General features: G+C 46.7%; 1 protein-coding gene across 3 annotated transcripts in view; it reads right to left on the bottom strand.

The window, feature by feature from the left end:
- Positions 1–2,212: 2,212 nt before the first annotated feature.
- CAMK1 (calcium/calmodulin dependent protein kinase I) overlaps positions 2,213–15,207 on the bottom strand; it is a 48,140-nt gene continuing 35,145 nt past the window's right edge. For all 3 annotated transcript variants that reach the window (XM_053378501.1, XM_053378500.1, XM_053378499.1), the window contains 6 exons: positions 10,179–10,254; positions 8,003–8,115; positions 7,604–7,682; positions 5,976–6,063; positions 4,647–4,743; positions 2,213–3,080 (listed from right to left, as the gene is read on the bottom strand). In XM_053378501.1, coding sequence (XP_053234476.1) covers positions 3,016–3,080; positions 4,647–4,743; positions 5,976–6,063; positions 7,604–7,682; positions 8,003–8,115; positions 10,179–10,254 — 518 coding nt within the window. In that variant the 3' untranslated portion in view covers positions 2,213–3,015. The remainder of the gene's footprint in view (positions 3,081–4,646; positions 4,744–5,975; positions 6,064–7,603; positions 7,683–8,002; positions 8,116–10,178; positions 10,255–15,207) is intronic.

Below are 15,207 nucleotides of genomic sequence, written 5' to 3'. Positions count from 1 at the left end.
ATGAGAATGCTCTATGGTCAGAGCTAAGCCCTTTAAAATCCCGCTGATTTCACTGGGAGAGACTTAAGCGTGCTTGTTTCTTCCCCATCAAAATCCATAGGATTTGAAAAGCTGGCTCACGGGCATGTGTTTTTGTTTTTTTTAATCATCCAGCGATTTGACCTACCGTTCCCTATACCAAACCCTGCCTTCTTCGTCTTGACTATTTCTAGATTGTAAGCTGCTTTGGGCAGAGACCTATTTATTTCTACCCTTTTATAAAGTGCTTAGCTGACTTCAAGGTGCTGTAACGATAACAATAAACAAGTTGTGTCCTCCTAAAACTCTCCTAGCCTTCTTTCACTTTCAGAAACAGATCTAGACACTGCTGAGTGTGTGCAGTGCCCCCCCCCTCGGTTGGTTGCTGGGTGAGGGGGCACCAGCGGCAGCTCCCTTCTTTTCCCCCACCCCTTTGCCCGCAGATAGGGTAGATGAAGACATGTGCGCTTTCTTCCTTTTTAATACAAGAACAAGCAACAAAATAGAAACTTCGAGTTAGAAAGTCCTCTTGAACCAAGAGAGTGCAGAGACAGAGAGAACATGGGCGCAAAATGTGGAGCTGTGAGCGTCAAGAGCAGGCAGGAGAGCGAGAGGGGAAGGGGACCAAGCCAGTCTTCTTCAACCTGGTGCTTCTCCAAACATTGTTGGAGAACGTTGACTACAGAACTCCCATGACCCCCTAGACATCGGCTGTGTTGGATGGGAGTTGCCGTCCAAAACATATGGAAGGCACCAGGATGGGGAAGGCTGGACTCTACACAGTGGAAAGAATCCTGGTTCTGCCAGTTGGGTGGTGCAAAGGCCAGCTTGGATGAAGACAGACCCAGCGCTTCAAGGGCTGCCTCAGTGGGAGCGTCGTCTATGGTGTGAACTTCCCTTTTTGGCAACTGGCGTTGCAAACGCATCGGCCCAACAAGCCGAATCCTGCATCGGTGAGTTGCTTCCCGTGCCGAAACGATGTTTCAACAACCACTCAATCTTGCCTTCCCCCTTCTACTCCTACGCTGTTTTCGAAAACAGAGGCATACACATATCTCTGCAAGTGCGCTCCTTCCCTGACCCCCCCCCCCGCAAAAAGAAAAATACAAAACACAAAGCATTTTAAAAACAGTTGCAGGATTTGCTCTGGAGGCCGATGGTATGGTATGGGCCATGGGCAGGAACTGACAAGGTACCCAAACACAGTTCCCTTTTCCCCATAGTTCAACCGGAACCATATGGAAAGTCAGCTAAACTGTTTCTCTCCCACCTCTGCCTGGGTATACAGTGGTGCCTCGCAAGACGAACGCCTCGCAAAACGAAAAACTCGCAAGACGAAAGAGTTTTCCGTTTTTGAGTCGTTCCGCAAGGCAAATTTCCCTATGGGCTTGCTTCACAAGAAGAAAGCCCATAGGGAAATCTCCGGGGACCTCTTTTAAATGCTGGCGGTGGGGAACAAAGCCTTTCGGCCCCCGCCGGCCTTCAGAAGAGGTCCTGGACCTCTTCTGAAGGCCGGCGGGGGGCAAAAGTCTTTGCTCCCCCCCGCCTGCCTTCCCAGGATAGCGGAGAAGCGCAGCGCATTTCTCCGCTATCCCGGACGGCTTTTGAAGGCAGGCGGGGGGGAGCAAAGACTTTCGCCCACCGCCTGCCTTCAGAAGACCTCCGCTGTCCCGGGGGCTTTTAAAATGCTGGCGGTCGGCAGCGAAGGCTTCGCTGCCGCCCGCCAGCATTTTAAGATCGCCCCGGGGGCTTTTAAAATGCTGGCGGTCGGCAGCAAAGCCCTCCTGTCCCCGGAGCTTGCGGGGCAGGAGGTGGGGAGAAGGGCTTTTCTTCCCACCGCCAGCCTTCAGAACAGCCTTCTGAAGCCTGGCGGTGGGAAGAAAAGCCCCTGTGTCCCCCCCCCCAGCCTTCAGAAGAGGTCGGGGGACAGACTGTCCCCGGACCTGGTCTGAAGGCGGTTTCCATAGGAACACATTGATTGATTTTCAATGCATTCCTATGGGAAAACAAAAAAAATTTTTCCCCTTCCAGTAGCACCTTAAAGACCAACTAAGTTAGTTCTTGGTATGAGCTTTCGTGTGCATGCACACTTCTTCTGTTCCTATGGGAAACCGTGCTTCGCAAGACGAAAAACTCGCAAGAAGAAAAAACTTGCGGAACGAATTAATTTCGTCTTGCGAGGCACCACTGTATATATATATTTAAAACGTACATCTGTGTCAAGGGTAGCTGTGGTTCTATCAAACCACCACTCTTAAAAAATAACGTGTCCTTGCCCACAGACAGCCAAATGACACCAGAAGATTGAAACAGCCTTTCAATCTAGCTTCACGTTTCTCGATAGCGGAAATGCACTTATTGGGAGGCGCGCCTCAAGATCAAATTGTGAAGGGTCCACAAGCAGCTTTTGTTTTCCTTCGTGACATGATTAGGGTGATCTAGAGTTAGAAGGCTCGCTCTTTGTGAACCTGCTTGTTGGCTGGAGGTGATATGATTTGAGTGGAGGACTTGCGTTAGGGTTTTTATAGGGGGGTGAGGCATCCTCAAGCTCCACAGCTGCTGCAAAGGGCCTGAGCAGGCCATTGTGTGGTCTTTCCTAGACAACACCACACGATTGGGCAAGGAGGAGGACGACATTGTCAGCTCGGGTAGGGGGTCAGCATAGGGCACAGACAGAGCTGGCTGGCTGCGGCCAGCATTTGGCTGCTCTGTATTAGAGAGAGAAGAAAAAGAAGAAGAAGAAGAAGCATCTCCAGGGAAGTGTGTGGCTTATGAACGATCAGGCCCCATGTCCAGGTTCAGGAGGGCGTGGCTTAGCAAGGGAAGCTTTCCCTGCGGTGGGGCTCAGCCACACTTAATTGGGAGGGGTGTGGGGCAGTCCCAAACCCTTCCCTGGCTCCACTTGTGGTAGCACAGCAGAGTGGGGCTTTGGCCACCCGCCCCACAGTGGGTTGATCCTGGCACCGCCATCTGTGTCCTCTGTCCACTGGGGAACGTTCAGTCCCGCATCTGACGGTGAGAACCATTCCCCAAGGATTCCTCGCTGCTACTGGAAGCTGAGCCTGCTGAAGAGAAAAGGGACTGTCAGGACTGGGCTAACTGGTACTACAAGCACAACACAACACAACAACCACAGCACAAAGTCAGCGAGGCAAAGCTGCCTAGCCACTGTCTTCTGGTCAACATACTACAAAGGATAGGCTTTTGCACTAGGTTATATATAGCACCTTAATCCTTTTGTGTTTGCAGGGAATCCCAGCTGTGAGCAAAACCTCATTTTTCAGCAGTCGTAAAGGGAATCCCTAACAGACTATGCCTAAGTTGCTATTGCTATGCCACCCAAATGGCGTCTCATTGACTGGCCAAACTGCAAGGTGAAACAAGGGAGGGGGAACTGCCCCCAAAGGTTAATCAATATACCCAATTTAAGTGTGTGCATATTGTGTCCAATGTATGTAAACTTTTTTTTAATAAAAAGAAGTGTGGAAAGCAGTGAATGTGTTTAATTTTGATATAACACACACACACACAGGGGAAAATATTTAGTTTCAAAACAAGCTGTAACGTCCTTCTTCACCCACATCCTACTCCCAAACCCCCCCATTCCTTCTCCACAAGCCCACCCATCCTTCGCAGACAAATACTAAATTTGCTGAATTTCGGACAACAGTAATTGGTGGAGCAACAAAACATCTTCCTTATTTTCTAGTTCAGGAAAGGCCAGGCAGTGGCTCCCTGGACAAAGCAAACAGGAGTGAGTTTTCAGGGGCACTAGGAAGGAAATGGGAGTTGCCTTTTCCTGTTTTCTGACATTGCCATCACTAGATGGCAGAAGCTATAAATGGCGGGAAAAGACAGTGGGAGTCACAAGGACAGGGAACTTGTGGCCTTTCAGGTGCTGGACTGCAACTTCCATCAGCCCCGGCCAGTAGCTAGGGATGATGGGAGTTGTAGTCCGGAAAAATGTCCAAAGGGTGTCCAAAGGATCGCCAACACTGGAATAAAACCTTACAAAGGGTGAGGGAGGGAACATTAAGTCAAGTGTGAGGGTATCACAAAGAAGCAACTGTGAGGGAAGCTGTTGATGCACAGCCAGTTCGTGAGGCCACAGAACAGCATATGCCTGAATACAGGTCATGCGCCTTTGAAACTGCTGGCCCTTACAACCATTTATACCAATTTACTGCCATTCTGTCCCAAGTAATAAATGGGAAAAGAGGAGAGGAAATCCTCCAGCTCTGGAGAAAGTGTGTTTGTTAACAGGAAGGCGGGGATGGGATTGGGGTCAAAGGTCTACAAGCTTTCGTGTGTATTTAACTTGACATCACTCACTGCTTTCAATTTTGCCATTCAAGTTCCAAATGCAGAATGTCAACACTGAGGTGAAATTTTACCTCAGAATTCAAATGCCTAGGATATGTCAGTGTATTGAGGGGGGGGGGGGTCAAATAGTAAGATCAAACCTTGCCAGATACCAGACACAAATATTAACCACCAGCCATTAGTGAATATCAAGATTCACCGACGAAGGTCTTGAGGAGAAAATCTGTTTCGGCTCTATACTGGTGTCACGACAGTACGTGGAGGGGAATACCCTGCGGCACCAAAAGCCATTCCCAGCCTCTCACCATTGCTCTCCTGCATGGCTTGACCAGGTCCATCTTGGCTGGTCCCAAGCTGTAGCTTCCTCATATGCCTGACCACAGCAGTTGCGTTGAAGGCTTGCTGTGTAGGACAAAAAAGAAAGAAAAAAAGAAAAGCAGATTGCTGTCAAAGATGGGGGAGATGCTGTCGCTGTATACCCCATTCCCTTAAAGCACATTATTTCCCCCAAAGAATCCTGGGAACTGTAGTTTATGGCGGCTGGGATTTGTAGCTCTGTGTGGGGTTAAACTGCACTTCCCCGAATTATTGGGGTGGGGGGGGGGAGTCACGTCTTTAAATGTATGGGGTGTGTGACGCCTGTGTGGCAAATGAGACAAACAGAAAATGAAAGCCTTTCTTCTTTTCCCTAGCTATTGGTACCAAGGAAACTCAAGACTGCAAATATCTATTCTCAGCTGTGTTTACTATAAAAGTATATCTTCACCATGGACCTAAACTAGATCAATAAGTTGCTTCCTTTTTCCGGGGCGTTCCTGGGATGGGGATAGATAGGAATCCCAAAACAAAATTCTAAACAGCTTCAACAAACTGGAGTTCCTAGGAGATTTTGAGGGAGGTTACCATCCCCATCAGGCAGGGACGCGGGTGGCGCTGTGGGTTAAACCACAGAGCCTAGGACTTGCCGATCAGAAGCTCGGCGGTTCGAATCCCCGCTCCCGTTTTTCGGTCCCTGCTCCTGCCAACCTAGCACTTCAAAAGCACGTCAAAGTGCAAGTAGATAAATAGGTACCGCTCCGGCGGGAAGGTAAATGGCGTTTCCGTGTGCTGCTCTGGTTCGCCAGAAGCGGCTTAGTCATGCTGGCCACATGACCCAGAAGCTGTACGGCGGCTCCCTCGGCCAACAAAGCGAGATGAGCGCCGCAACCCCAGAGTCGGTCATGACTGGACCTAATGGTCAGGGGTCCCTTTACCTTTACCTTACCATCCCCATCTGCTTAATTTGTATGCCACATTCCCACAAAATTGTGCCAAAGTTCACAACATAGCAAATGAACAGTAAGTATAACGATTCCCCCCAAGAAACTTAGCAGGAACAGTTAGAAATAATCATAAAATCAATAATACAAAAAATATCAATCCATACAACTGTATATTAAATACTAAAAATATGCAAGAGACACATGCCACAAGTGAATATCATTGGTAAAGGTTATACTAAGGCAAAGAGCAAACATATATTCTGGTGGACAAAGGCTTTGCATTCACATTGCAGTCTGATTTGAGCAGGGACAGATTTAAGGTTCATGGGTAAAAGCACCCACCGACTGCTTCTCTGCAGGACGTGCCCTTACCTTCCACTTGCTCTTGGCAAAATTCTTTTTGATCTGCTCACTGACTGACTGGTGGATGTTCTTATCTAGTGCGGTGTCTCCAGCAATCCTGGAAGGAAGAGCAGATTGGTTCTTATTAACACGCCCCATAGGAGGGCCTTTGGCCTGTAAAGCCTTCTACGGTCCAGGGCCCCTGTACTTAAAGGACCACCTTTCACCATGTCAACCCATCAGGATCCCAAGATCAACATCTATAGAAGGCATTGAAATACCAATAGATGCCTCCACCATTCCAAGCAATGCGAACTGCTAATAAGAACAGGACCTAAGGGAATTCCTGTTCCGATCAGTTCACCTGGTGCCAACTTTGAAATCCTGTAGGCCAGCCTTCTCCAAACCAATGGCATCCAGATATTTGGGGCTACAACTCTCATCAGGTACGATGGGAGTTCAATGGTACTTTCATTTACGAACTTAATCCATTCCGGAAGTCCGTTCTTAAACCAAAGCGTTCTTAAACCAAGGCCTGCTTTCCCATAGCAGCGGGGGACTCAATTTACAAATAGAACACACTCAACAAGAAGCGGAACATGTTCTTATTCCAAGGCAAAGTTCACAAACCAAAACACCTTCCGGGTTTGCAGCATTCTTAATCCAAGTTGTTCATAAACCAAACTGTTCTTAAACCAAGTTACCACTGTACAATGAGAGGCTTACTCTCAAGTGGTTGCAAGATCGCAGCATTATATTCCCGCTTTCTTCCATTGTATTTGTTTTTAATGCCACTTTTCAGAGACAATGATCGTCTCCCATCAATAAGGAGAGGGGGAGAGAAAAGTCCTACCATCAGGCTTGCAAACTGAAAAGAAATGACACACAAGGAAAGGCGAGTGGAGGGAAAAGGCAGAGGGGAGAGATCGGTTCTCCAACGCCGGAATAAAATGGTGACCTATAAAAGGGCATTTACATCCAGTTCAGACCAGGCTCATCTTCTTGGCTGGTAAAAAGTAAAGTAAAGGGACCCCTGACCATTAGGTCCAGTCATGACTGACTGTGGGGTTGCAGCACTCATCTCGCTTTACTGGCCGAGGGAGCCGGCGTACAGGTTCCGGGTCATGTGGCCAGCATGACTAAGCCGCTTCTGGCGAACCAGAGCAGCGCACGGAAACACCGTTTACCTTCCCGCTGGAGCGGTACCTATTTATCTACTTGCACTTTGATGTGCTTTCGAACTGCTAGGTTGGCAGGAGCAGGGACCGAGCAGCGGGAGCTCACCCCGTCGTGGGGATTCAAACCGCCGACCTTCAGATCGGCAAGTCCTAGGCTCTGTGGTTTAACCCACAGCGCCACCCGCATCCCTTTCTTGGCTGGTATTCCTGCTCAAATAGCAATTGGCACCCCTTGTTCCTTTGGCCAATGAATGGTAGCCAACGTGCCCTTTCTTCTTGCTTCTGCAGTCCCAGGGCACCGGACAGCTGGAGCTTAATGATCTTTCGGACAGGGAGGAGGAAGGAAAAAGCAAACTTCCTGCAGGTGCTCCTTCTCTGACCAGGTTGGTCTCCCCCTTACTTGCCTTTTACAACTGGTCAACAGGAGCCAAGAGACTCAAAGCCAGCTAAATGGATGATGGGGTGCAGATTCCTCCTTACCACGGGTGTTGTAGTGCCTGCTCACAGGTGAAGCGTTTCTTAGGGTCTCTCTCCATTAAATGCTGGATGAAATCTTTGGCTGAGAGGAGAAAGGAAGTGAATGAAGGCCTGAGTTAGCCAGTGAGTGGTGCCATTGGCCGCTTCCCACAGCACAGATCCATTGGATTCCATTTATTATTATTTTTAATTAATGAGAGTTATCTACCAATTTATTCATTTTTTTAAAAGCCCACTAAGCTGTTTAGATAAAGCGATCTAAAATATCCGCAAGAAAATACTGAAAAAACAAGCAATAAATTTTATCAAATCAGCAGTTTTTTTAAAAAAAAACAAATATACATAATATGTGCCTTGGTTCTAGCACTGGCATTCAGAGAAGCCACCATTTCCTTCCCTCACCTGATTCTGATATGTCGTCCCAGTAGGGGGAGTCAAATTCATATTCGGCCTTCAGGATCTGCTCAAAGAGCTTCGTGTCGTTCTCATCGTAGAAGGGGGGATAGCCACACAGTCTGAGGGGAGAAAGTGGGGAAAGGGCATGTGTGACACTCAGAAGGCATGGCAATATACAACGGGGAGAGTTGGAAATAAATGTATAGGCTGTGAAGGAGCAAAATAATGTGGGGAACTGAGGTAAATGGACTGGAAAGTGAGGGGAGAGAAGAAGAAAAAAGACAGGAGGTTACTTCCTGACCAGGGGATTAGAGGGGTAGAATCATTGTCAGGGCCGGCCCACCTATGAGGCAAGGTGAGGCAACCACCTCAGGTGGCAAGATTCACCTGGGCTGCAGATCCCAAAGTCGATCTTTTCTTCCCCTCTATTTTCCTGAAGTTGATCTCCCCTGACCCCTTGTTTCCTGGCGGAGAGAGGGGGAGCCATTTCTGGGTCCGCCTCAGGTGCCAAAATGTCTTTGCCTGGCCCCGATAACAGCAGTTGCACCGTTTTTGTTTGTTTTACGATGGCATCTCTCTTTTTTGGTGCTTTTGTATTGTCAACCACCCTGTGATCTTCAGATGAAGGGCGGAATAGAAATTTAATAAATAAATAATAGTTGTCATTACCCCTAAGTCCATTCCAGCCCATTTTCAACCGACTTTTTAAAATGAAAAGTCTGCATGAAAATGTGTACATTTAAATATGTATTTTAAATGTGTCTTCTTTCAAAAAGCACATTTATAAACCTATGTTGATGATGATATCATCATCATTATTAATAATAATAATAAATTATATACCAGCCTTCATCTGAGGATCACATTATTCAAGCTAAGGAGATCCAGGAAGTGTAGAAGCAGGTGTACAACTTGAGTTCCAATCCCCACAGTTTAAGTAGGAAATGTAGATCAGGTGAACATACCTCCCGGAACTGGCAAAAAGCCACTGCCTTAAGCAATGGTGAACTACTCCGAACCCCATTTTTAATTAAAGATCCAGTGATGTATTTTATGGGACGCGGGTGGCGCTGTTGGTTAAACCACAGAGCCTAGGACTTGCCGATCAGAAGGTCGGCAGATCGAATCCTCGCGACGGGGTGAGCTCCCGCTGCTCGGTCCCTGCTCCTGCCAACCTAGCAGTTCGAAAGCACGTCAAAGTGCAAGTAGATCAATAGATACTGCTCTGGTGGGAAGGTAAACGGCGTTTCCGTGCGCTGCTCTGGTTCGCCAGAAGCGGCTTAGTCATGCTGGCCACATGACCCAGAAGCTGTATGCCGGCTCCCTCGGCCAGTAAAGCGAGATGAGCGCCGCAACCCCACAGTCGGTCACAACTGGACCTAATGGTCAGGGGTCCCTTTACCTTTAAGTAATGTATTTTGTAGCTGGAATGAAGTACCGTACTTTTCCATGTATAGGTCAAGGGTTTCTTCTGATAGAACAGTGTCAAAAATTTGGGGTCATCTTATACATGGGTAGTGCAGAGTGGTGATGGGGGATTTGTTGCTTCTGCAAGTAGGAGATTGTGAGTGGTGATTCTGCGGGTGATTGGTGGGTGTGGCAAGGGCTGCCGTTGATTGGCTGCTGTTGTGGCAATTGGGCGGGCAAATGGCGGCTGCTTGCAGCGATCGGGCAGGCGATTGTTGGATTATGCGACGTGTGCACGTTGCAGCGTTGGACAGTCTGGTGAGCAATTTTTGGCATTCTCCCCCCCCCCAAAAAAGCTCCAAAACTCTGGGCATTCCCCCCTATCAAAAGCTCAGCAACTCTGGACAATCACACACCCCATTTTCTAAATTTCGAGTCCCCCAAAATACACTGATAAATACAGTAATAATCCCCAAGAGAGGATGTACCAGCTCTGTGAGCGGTAAAGGTGGCTCTGGTGGTTGAGTTGTGGGCCTTGGTGGGGGACAATATTATGAAACTTCAAGCTGTCCGTAAAGGAGAAATGAAAGGCCCATAAATGAACAGGCAAAAGTAACTGTGTGGTGCCAGAAGCACCGTGGAAGGAGAAGAGTGGAAGGGAGTGTCCAGTGTTTAGCTGAATAGGACTCCCTTTGCATATGTGAATTCAGGAGCAATAGGAGGCAGGGCATCTGGCTCCAGGCCCACCGCCATCTCAATTCAACTCAGTACGTACAAGATGTAAGCGATGACTCCAATAGACCAGCAATCCACCGCTTTGCTGTAAGGCTTCTGTGCCAACACCTCAGGAGCTGGACCAGACCCAAGGGGAGAAAGAAGAAGAAAGTGACCATTAGAGATGGAAATTCCCTGTTGCCCAAATGTCGTTTGGGGACAGATGGGGAGATGCAACCCTTGTACTAGGGATCTCCTTCTAAAGGTGTGCTCTCCCAGGAATTTCTACGCACAACACACACACACACACACACACACACACACACACACACACGTCATGCCAGCCATCTCTCCCTTGTAAAGATTCCCCCCTTTCACACCCCCGACTTGTAAGTCTCCTCCAAACTTATTTCATCCCTAAGTAACATTCTCACCAAAGTAGAATCATAGAATCATAGAGTTGGAATAGACCACAAGGGCCATCGAGTCCAACCCCCTGCCAAGCAGGAAACACCATCAGAGCACTCCTGACATATGGTTGTCAAGCCTCTGCTTAAAGACCTCCAAAGAAGGAGACTCCACCACACTCCTTGGCAGCAAATTTCACTGTCGAACAGCTCTTACTGTCAGGAAGTTCTTCCTAATGTTTAGGTGGAATCTTCTTTCTTGTAGTTTGGATCCATTGCTCCGTGTCCGCTTCTCTGGAGCAGCAGAAAACAACCTTTCTCCCTCCTCTATATGACATCCTTTTATATATTTGAACATGGCTATCATATCACCCCTTAACCTCCTCTTCTCCAGGCTAAACATGCCCAGCTCCCTTAGCCGTTCCTCATAAGGCATCGTTTCCAGGCCTTTGAGTAGCTAAGTTACAGTCCAGGTTGACTCAAAATACAACAACGTGGACAACAAAACATTGGTGAAACAATTGACAATCGAGCCTTTCACCCACAAGCTGGTTTCTCTAAAATGTATAGTTAAAAAGAGGGCTACCAGAGGAAGTTTTAAGTGTATAGATGCAGAGCTGCAAACTCAACCCTTGGAATATGATATGGCGAGGGACAATCCTGATGGGATGACTATGAATTCCTGGCTGAGCTATCACAAATTAGCTCCAAATGAAATAGGTGGTCTTCTCCCGAGAATCAAAAAATAGGCTAACACTGTTGAATGGGTTCCCACTGGTAAGAGGAATGGAAGCATTTTTTAAGACGAAATTGGGTACCTGGACAAAGTGGAAATGACAAGCACAGAGCCTGAAAGGAACTGGGGCTAAAACTGATGCCATGGAACAAAGAAGGTTGGCGTTCAAAGCAGAATAATAAACATCTATTTTTGAGCAATTTGCTATTATTCTGCTACAAGAAACATGGCACAACGACTCTATAATGCTTAACAGATACAAATGTCCAGTACTTTTTTTCTTAAAAAAAAATCTTTAGGAGTACTCTCATTTTGACTCAAGAAAAATCACCATTTTGTAGTTCAAATTGGGGGAAAATAAATACAGCAAATAGACAAAAGTACAAAGATTCACAAAATGTTTATGGGTATGAGTACCCCTGCGTCCCACCCCAGAAAAAACAGCACTGCAAATGTCACTCATTGACAGCCACTCCCTCAACAAAAGATGGTAGGGCCAGTGGCGGGTTGAGTATTGTTTCATCTCCCGCAAAGTTGAATGAAACTTATTTCATCCCACCCCAGGCTGCCATTCTGCCTATGAAAGGGAATCCCCTGTCCTGTAAAGTCCCAGCGAAAGGACTGTTTTAGATATTTCAGTTTTAATACCCCTGTGCCGGAAACAAAGCATGAAATCCAAGAGTAGATCATCATGCATTTATTTTAAACATCTATCTATCTATCTAATCTGAATTTGCAACTATAACAGGAGAGGGGAAAGATAGAAATATCTCCCTCTGACATATGAAAACACTCCAGCAATACTGTACATTAATGTAAGCAGTCCATACTGTACAGTTGTTGTTGTTTAGTCGTTTAGTCGTGTCCGACTCTTCGTGACCCCATGGACCAGAGCACGCCAGGCACCTCTGTCTTTCACTGCCTCCCGTAGTTTGGACAGACTCATGTTTGTAGCTTCGAGAACACTGTCCAACCATCTCGTCCTCTGTCGCCCCCTTCTCCTTGTGCCCTCCATCTTTCCCAATATCCGGGTCTTTTCCAGGGAGTCTTCTCTTCTCATGAGGTGGCCGAAGTATTGGAGCCTCAGCTTCACGATCTGTCCTTCCAGCGAGCACTCAGGGCTGATTTCCTTAAGAATGGATGCGTTTGATCTTCTTGCAGTCCATGGGACTCTCAAGAGTCTTCTCCAGCACCATAATTCAAAAGCATCAATTCTTCGGCGATCAGCCTTCTTTATGGTCCAGCTCTCACTTCCATACATCACTACTGGGAAAACCATGGCTTTAACTATACGGACCTTTGTTGGCAAGGTGACGTCTCTACTTCTCAAGATGCTGTCTAGGCCTGTCATTGCCCTTCTCCCGAGAAGCAGGCGTCTTTTAATTTCGTGGCTGCTGTCACCATCTGCAGTGATCATGGAGCCCAAGAAAGTAAAATCTCTCACTGCCTCCATTTCTTCCCCTTCTATTTGCCAGGAGGTGATGGGACCAGTGGCCATGATCTTCGTTTTTTTGATGTTGAGCCTCAGACCATATTTTGCGCTCTCCTCTTTCACCCTCATTAAAAGGTTCTTTAATTCCTCCTCACTTTCTGCCATCAAGGTTGTGTCATCTGCGTATCTGAGGTTGTTGATATTTCTTCCAGCAATCTTAATTCCAGCTTGGGATTCATCCAGCCCAGCCTTTCGCATGATGTATTCTGCATATAAATTAAATAAGCAGGGAGATAAAATACAGCCTTGTCGTACTCCTTTCCCAATTTTGAACCAATCAGTTGTTCCATATCCAGTTCTAACTGTAGCTTCTTGTCCCACATAGAGATTTCTCAGGAGACAGATGAGGTGATCAGGCACTCCCATTTCTTTAAGAACTTGCCATAGTTTGCTGTGGTCAACACAGTCAAAGGCTTTTGCATAGTCAATGAAGCAGAAGTAGATGTCTTTCTGGAACTCTCTAGCTTTCTCCATAATCCAGCGCATGTTTGCAATTTGGTCTCTGGTTCCTCTGCCTCTTCTAAATCCAGCTTGCACTTCTGGGAGTTCTCGATCCACATACTGTTTGAGCCTTCCTTGTAGAATTTTAAGCATAACCTTGCTAGCGTGTGAAATGAGTGCAATTGTGCGGTAGTTGGAGCATTCTTTGGCACTGCCCTTCTTTGGGATTGGGATGTAGACTGATCTTCTCCAATCTTCTGGCCACTGCTGAGTTTTCCAAATTTGCTGGCATATTGAGTGTAGCACCTTAACAGCATCATCTTTTAAAATTTTAAATAGTTCAGCTGGAATACCATCACTTCCACTGGCCTTGTTATTTGCAGTGTTTTCTAAGGCCCATTTGACTTCACTTTCCAGGATGTCTGGCTCAAGGTCAGCAACCACACTACCTGGGGTGTACGAGACATCCATATCTTTCTGGTATAATTCCTCTGTGTATTCTTGCCACCTCTTCTTGATGTCTTCTGCTTCTGTTAGGTCATTACCACTTTTGTCCTTTATTATGGTAATCTTTGTACGAAATGTTCCTTTCATATCTCCAATTTTCTTGAACAGATCTCTGGTTCTTCCCATTCTGTTGTTTTCCTCTATTTGTTTGCATTGCTCGTTTAGGAAGGCCTTCTTGTCTCTCCTTGCTATTCTTTGGAAATCTGCATTCAATTTCCTGTATCTTTCACTATCTCCCTCGCATTTTGCTTGCCTTCTCTCCTCCGCTATTTGTAAGGCCTCGTTGGACAGCCACTTTGCTTTCTTGCATTTCCTTTTCATTGGGATGGTTTTCGTTGCTGCCTCCTGTACAATGTTACGAGCCTCCATCCATAGTTCTTCAGGCACTCTGTCCACCAAATCTAAATCCTTAAACCTGTTCGTCACTTCCACTGTGTATTCATAAGGGATTTGACTTAGATTGTATCTTACCGGCCCAGTGGTTTTTCCTACTTTCTTCAGTTTAAGCTTGAATTTTGCTATAAGAAGCTGATGATCTGAGCCACAGTCAGCTCCAGGTCTTGTTTTTGCTGACTGAATAGAGCTTCTCCATCTTTGGCTGCAGAGAATATAATCAATCTGATTTCGATACTGCCCATTTGGTGATGTCCATGTGTAGAGTCGTCTCTTGTGTTGTTGGAAAAGCGTGTTTGTGATGACCAGCTTGTTCTCTTGACAGAACTCTATTAGCCTTTGCCCTGCTTCGTTTTGATCTCCAAGGCCAAACTTGCCAGTTGTTCCTTTTATCTCTTGATTCCCTACTTTAGCATTCCAATCCCCTATAATGAGAAGAACATCCTTCTTTGGTGTCACTTCTATAAGGTCTTGTAAGTCTTCATAGAATTGGTCTATTTCAGTTTCTTCAGCACCAGTGGTTGGTGCATAAACTTGGATTACTGTAATGTTAAAAGGTCTGCCTTGGATTCGTATCGAGATCAATCTATCATTTTTGAGATTGCATCCCAGTACAGCTTTCTCCACTCTTTTGTTGACTATGAGGGCCACTCCATTTCTTTTACGGGTTTCTTGCCCACAGTAGTAGATGTGATGGTCATCCGAACTGAATTCGCCCATTCCCGTCCATTTTAGTTCACTGATGCCCAGGATGTCAATATTTATTCTTGCCATCTCATTTTTGACCACCTCCAACTTACCTAGGTTCATGGTTCTTACATTCCAGGTTCCTATGCAATATTTTTCTTTACAGCATTGGACTTTCCTTTCGCTTCCAGGCATATCCGCAACTGAGCGTCCTTTCGGCTTTGGCCCAGCCGCTTCATCAGCTCTGGATCTACCTGTACTTGCCCTCCGCTCTTCCCCAGTAGCATGTTGGACGCCTTCTGACCTGAGGGGCTCATCTTCCAGCGTCATAACTTTTATATGCCTGTTGTCTTTGTCCATGGAGTTTTCTTGGCAAGGATACTGGAGTGGCTTGCCGGTTCCTCCTCCAGGTGGATCACGTTTGGTC

The sequence above is a fragment of the Podarcis raffonei genome, chromosome 2, assembly GCF_027172205.1.
Source record: "Podarcis raffonei isolate rPodRaf1 chromosome 2, rPodRaf1.pri, whole genome shotgun sequence".
Taxonomy (NCBI): domain Eukaryota; kingdom Metazoa; phylum Chordata; class Lepidosauria; order Squamata; family Lacertidae; genus Podarcis; species Podarcis raffonei.
This window is presented reverse-complemented; position numbering and strand designations above follow the sequence as displayed.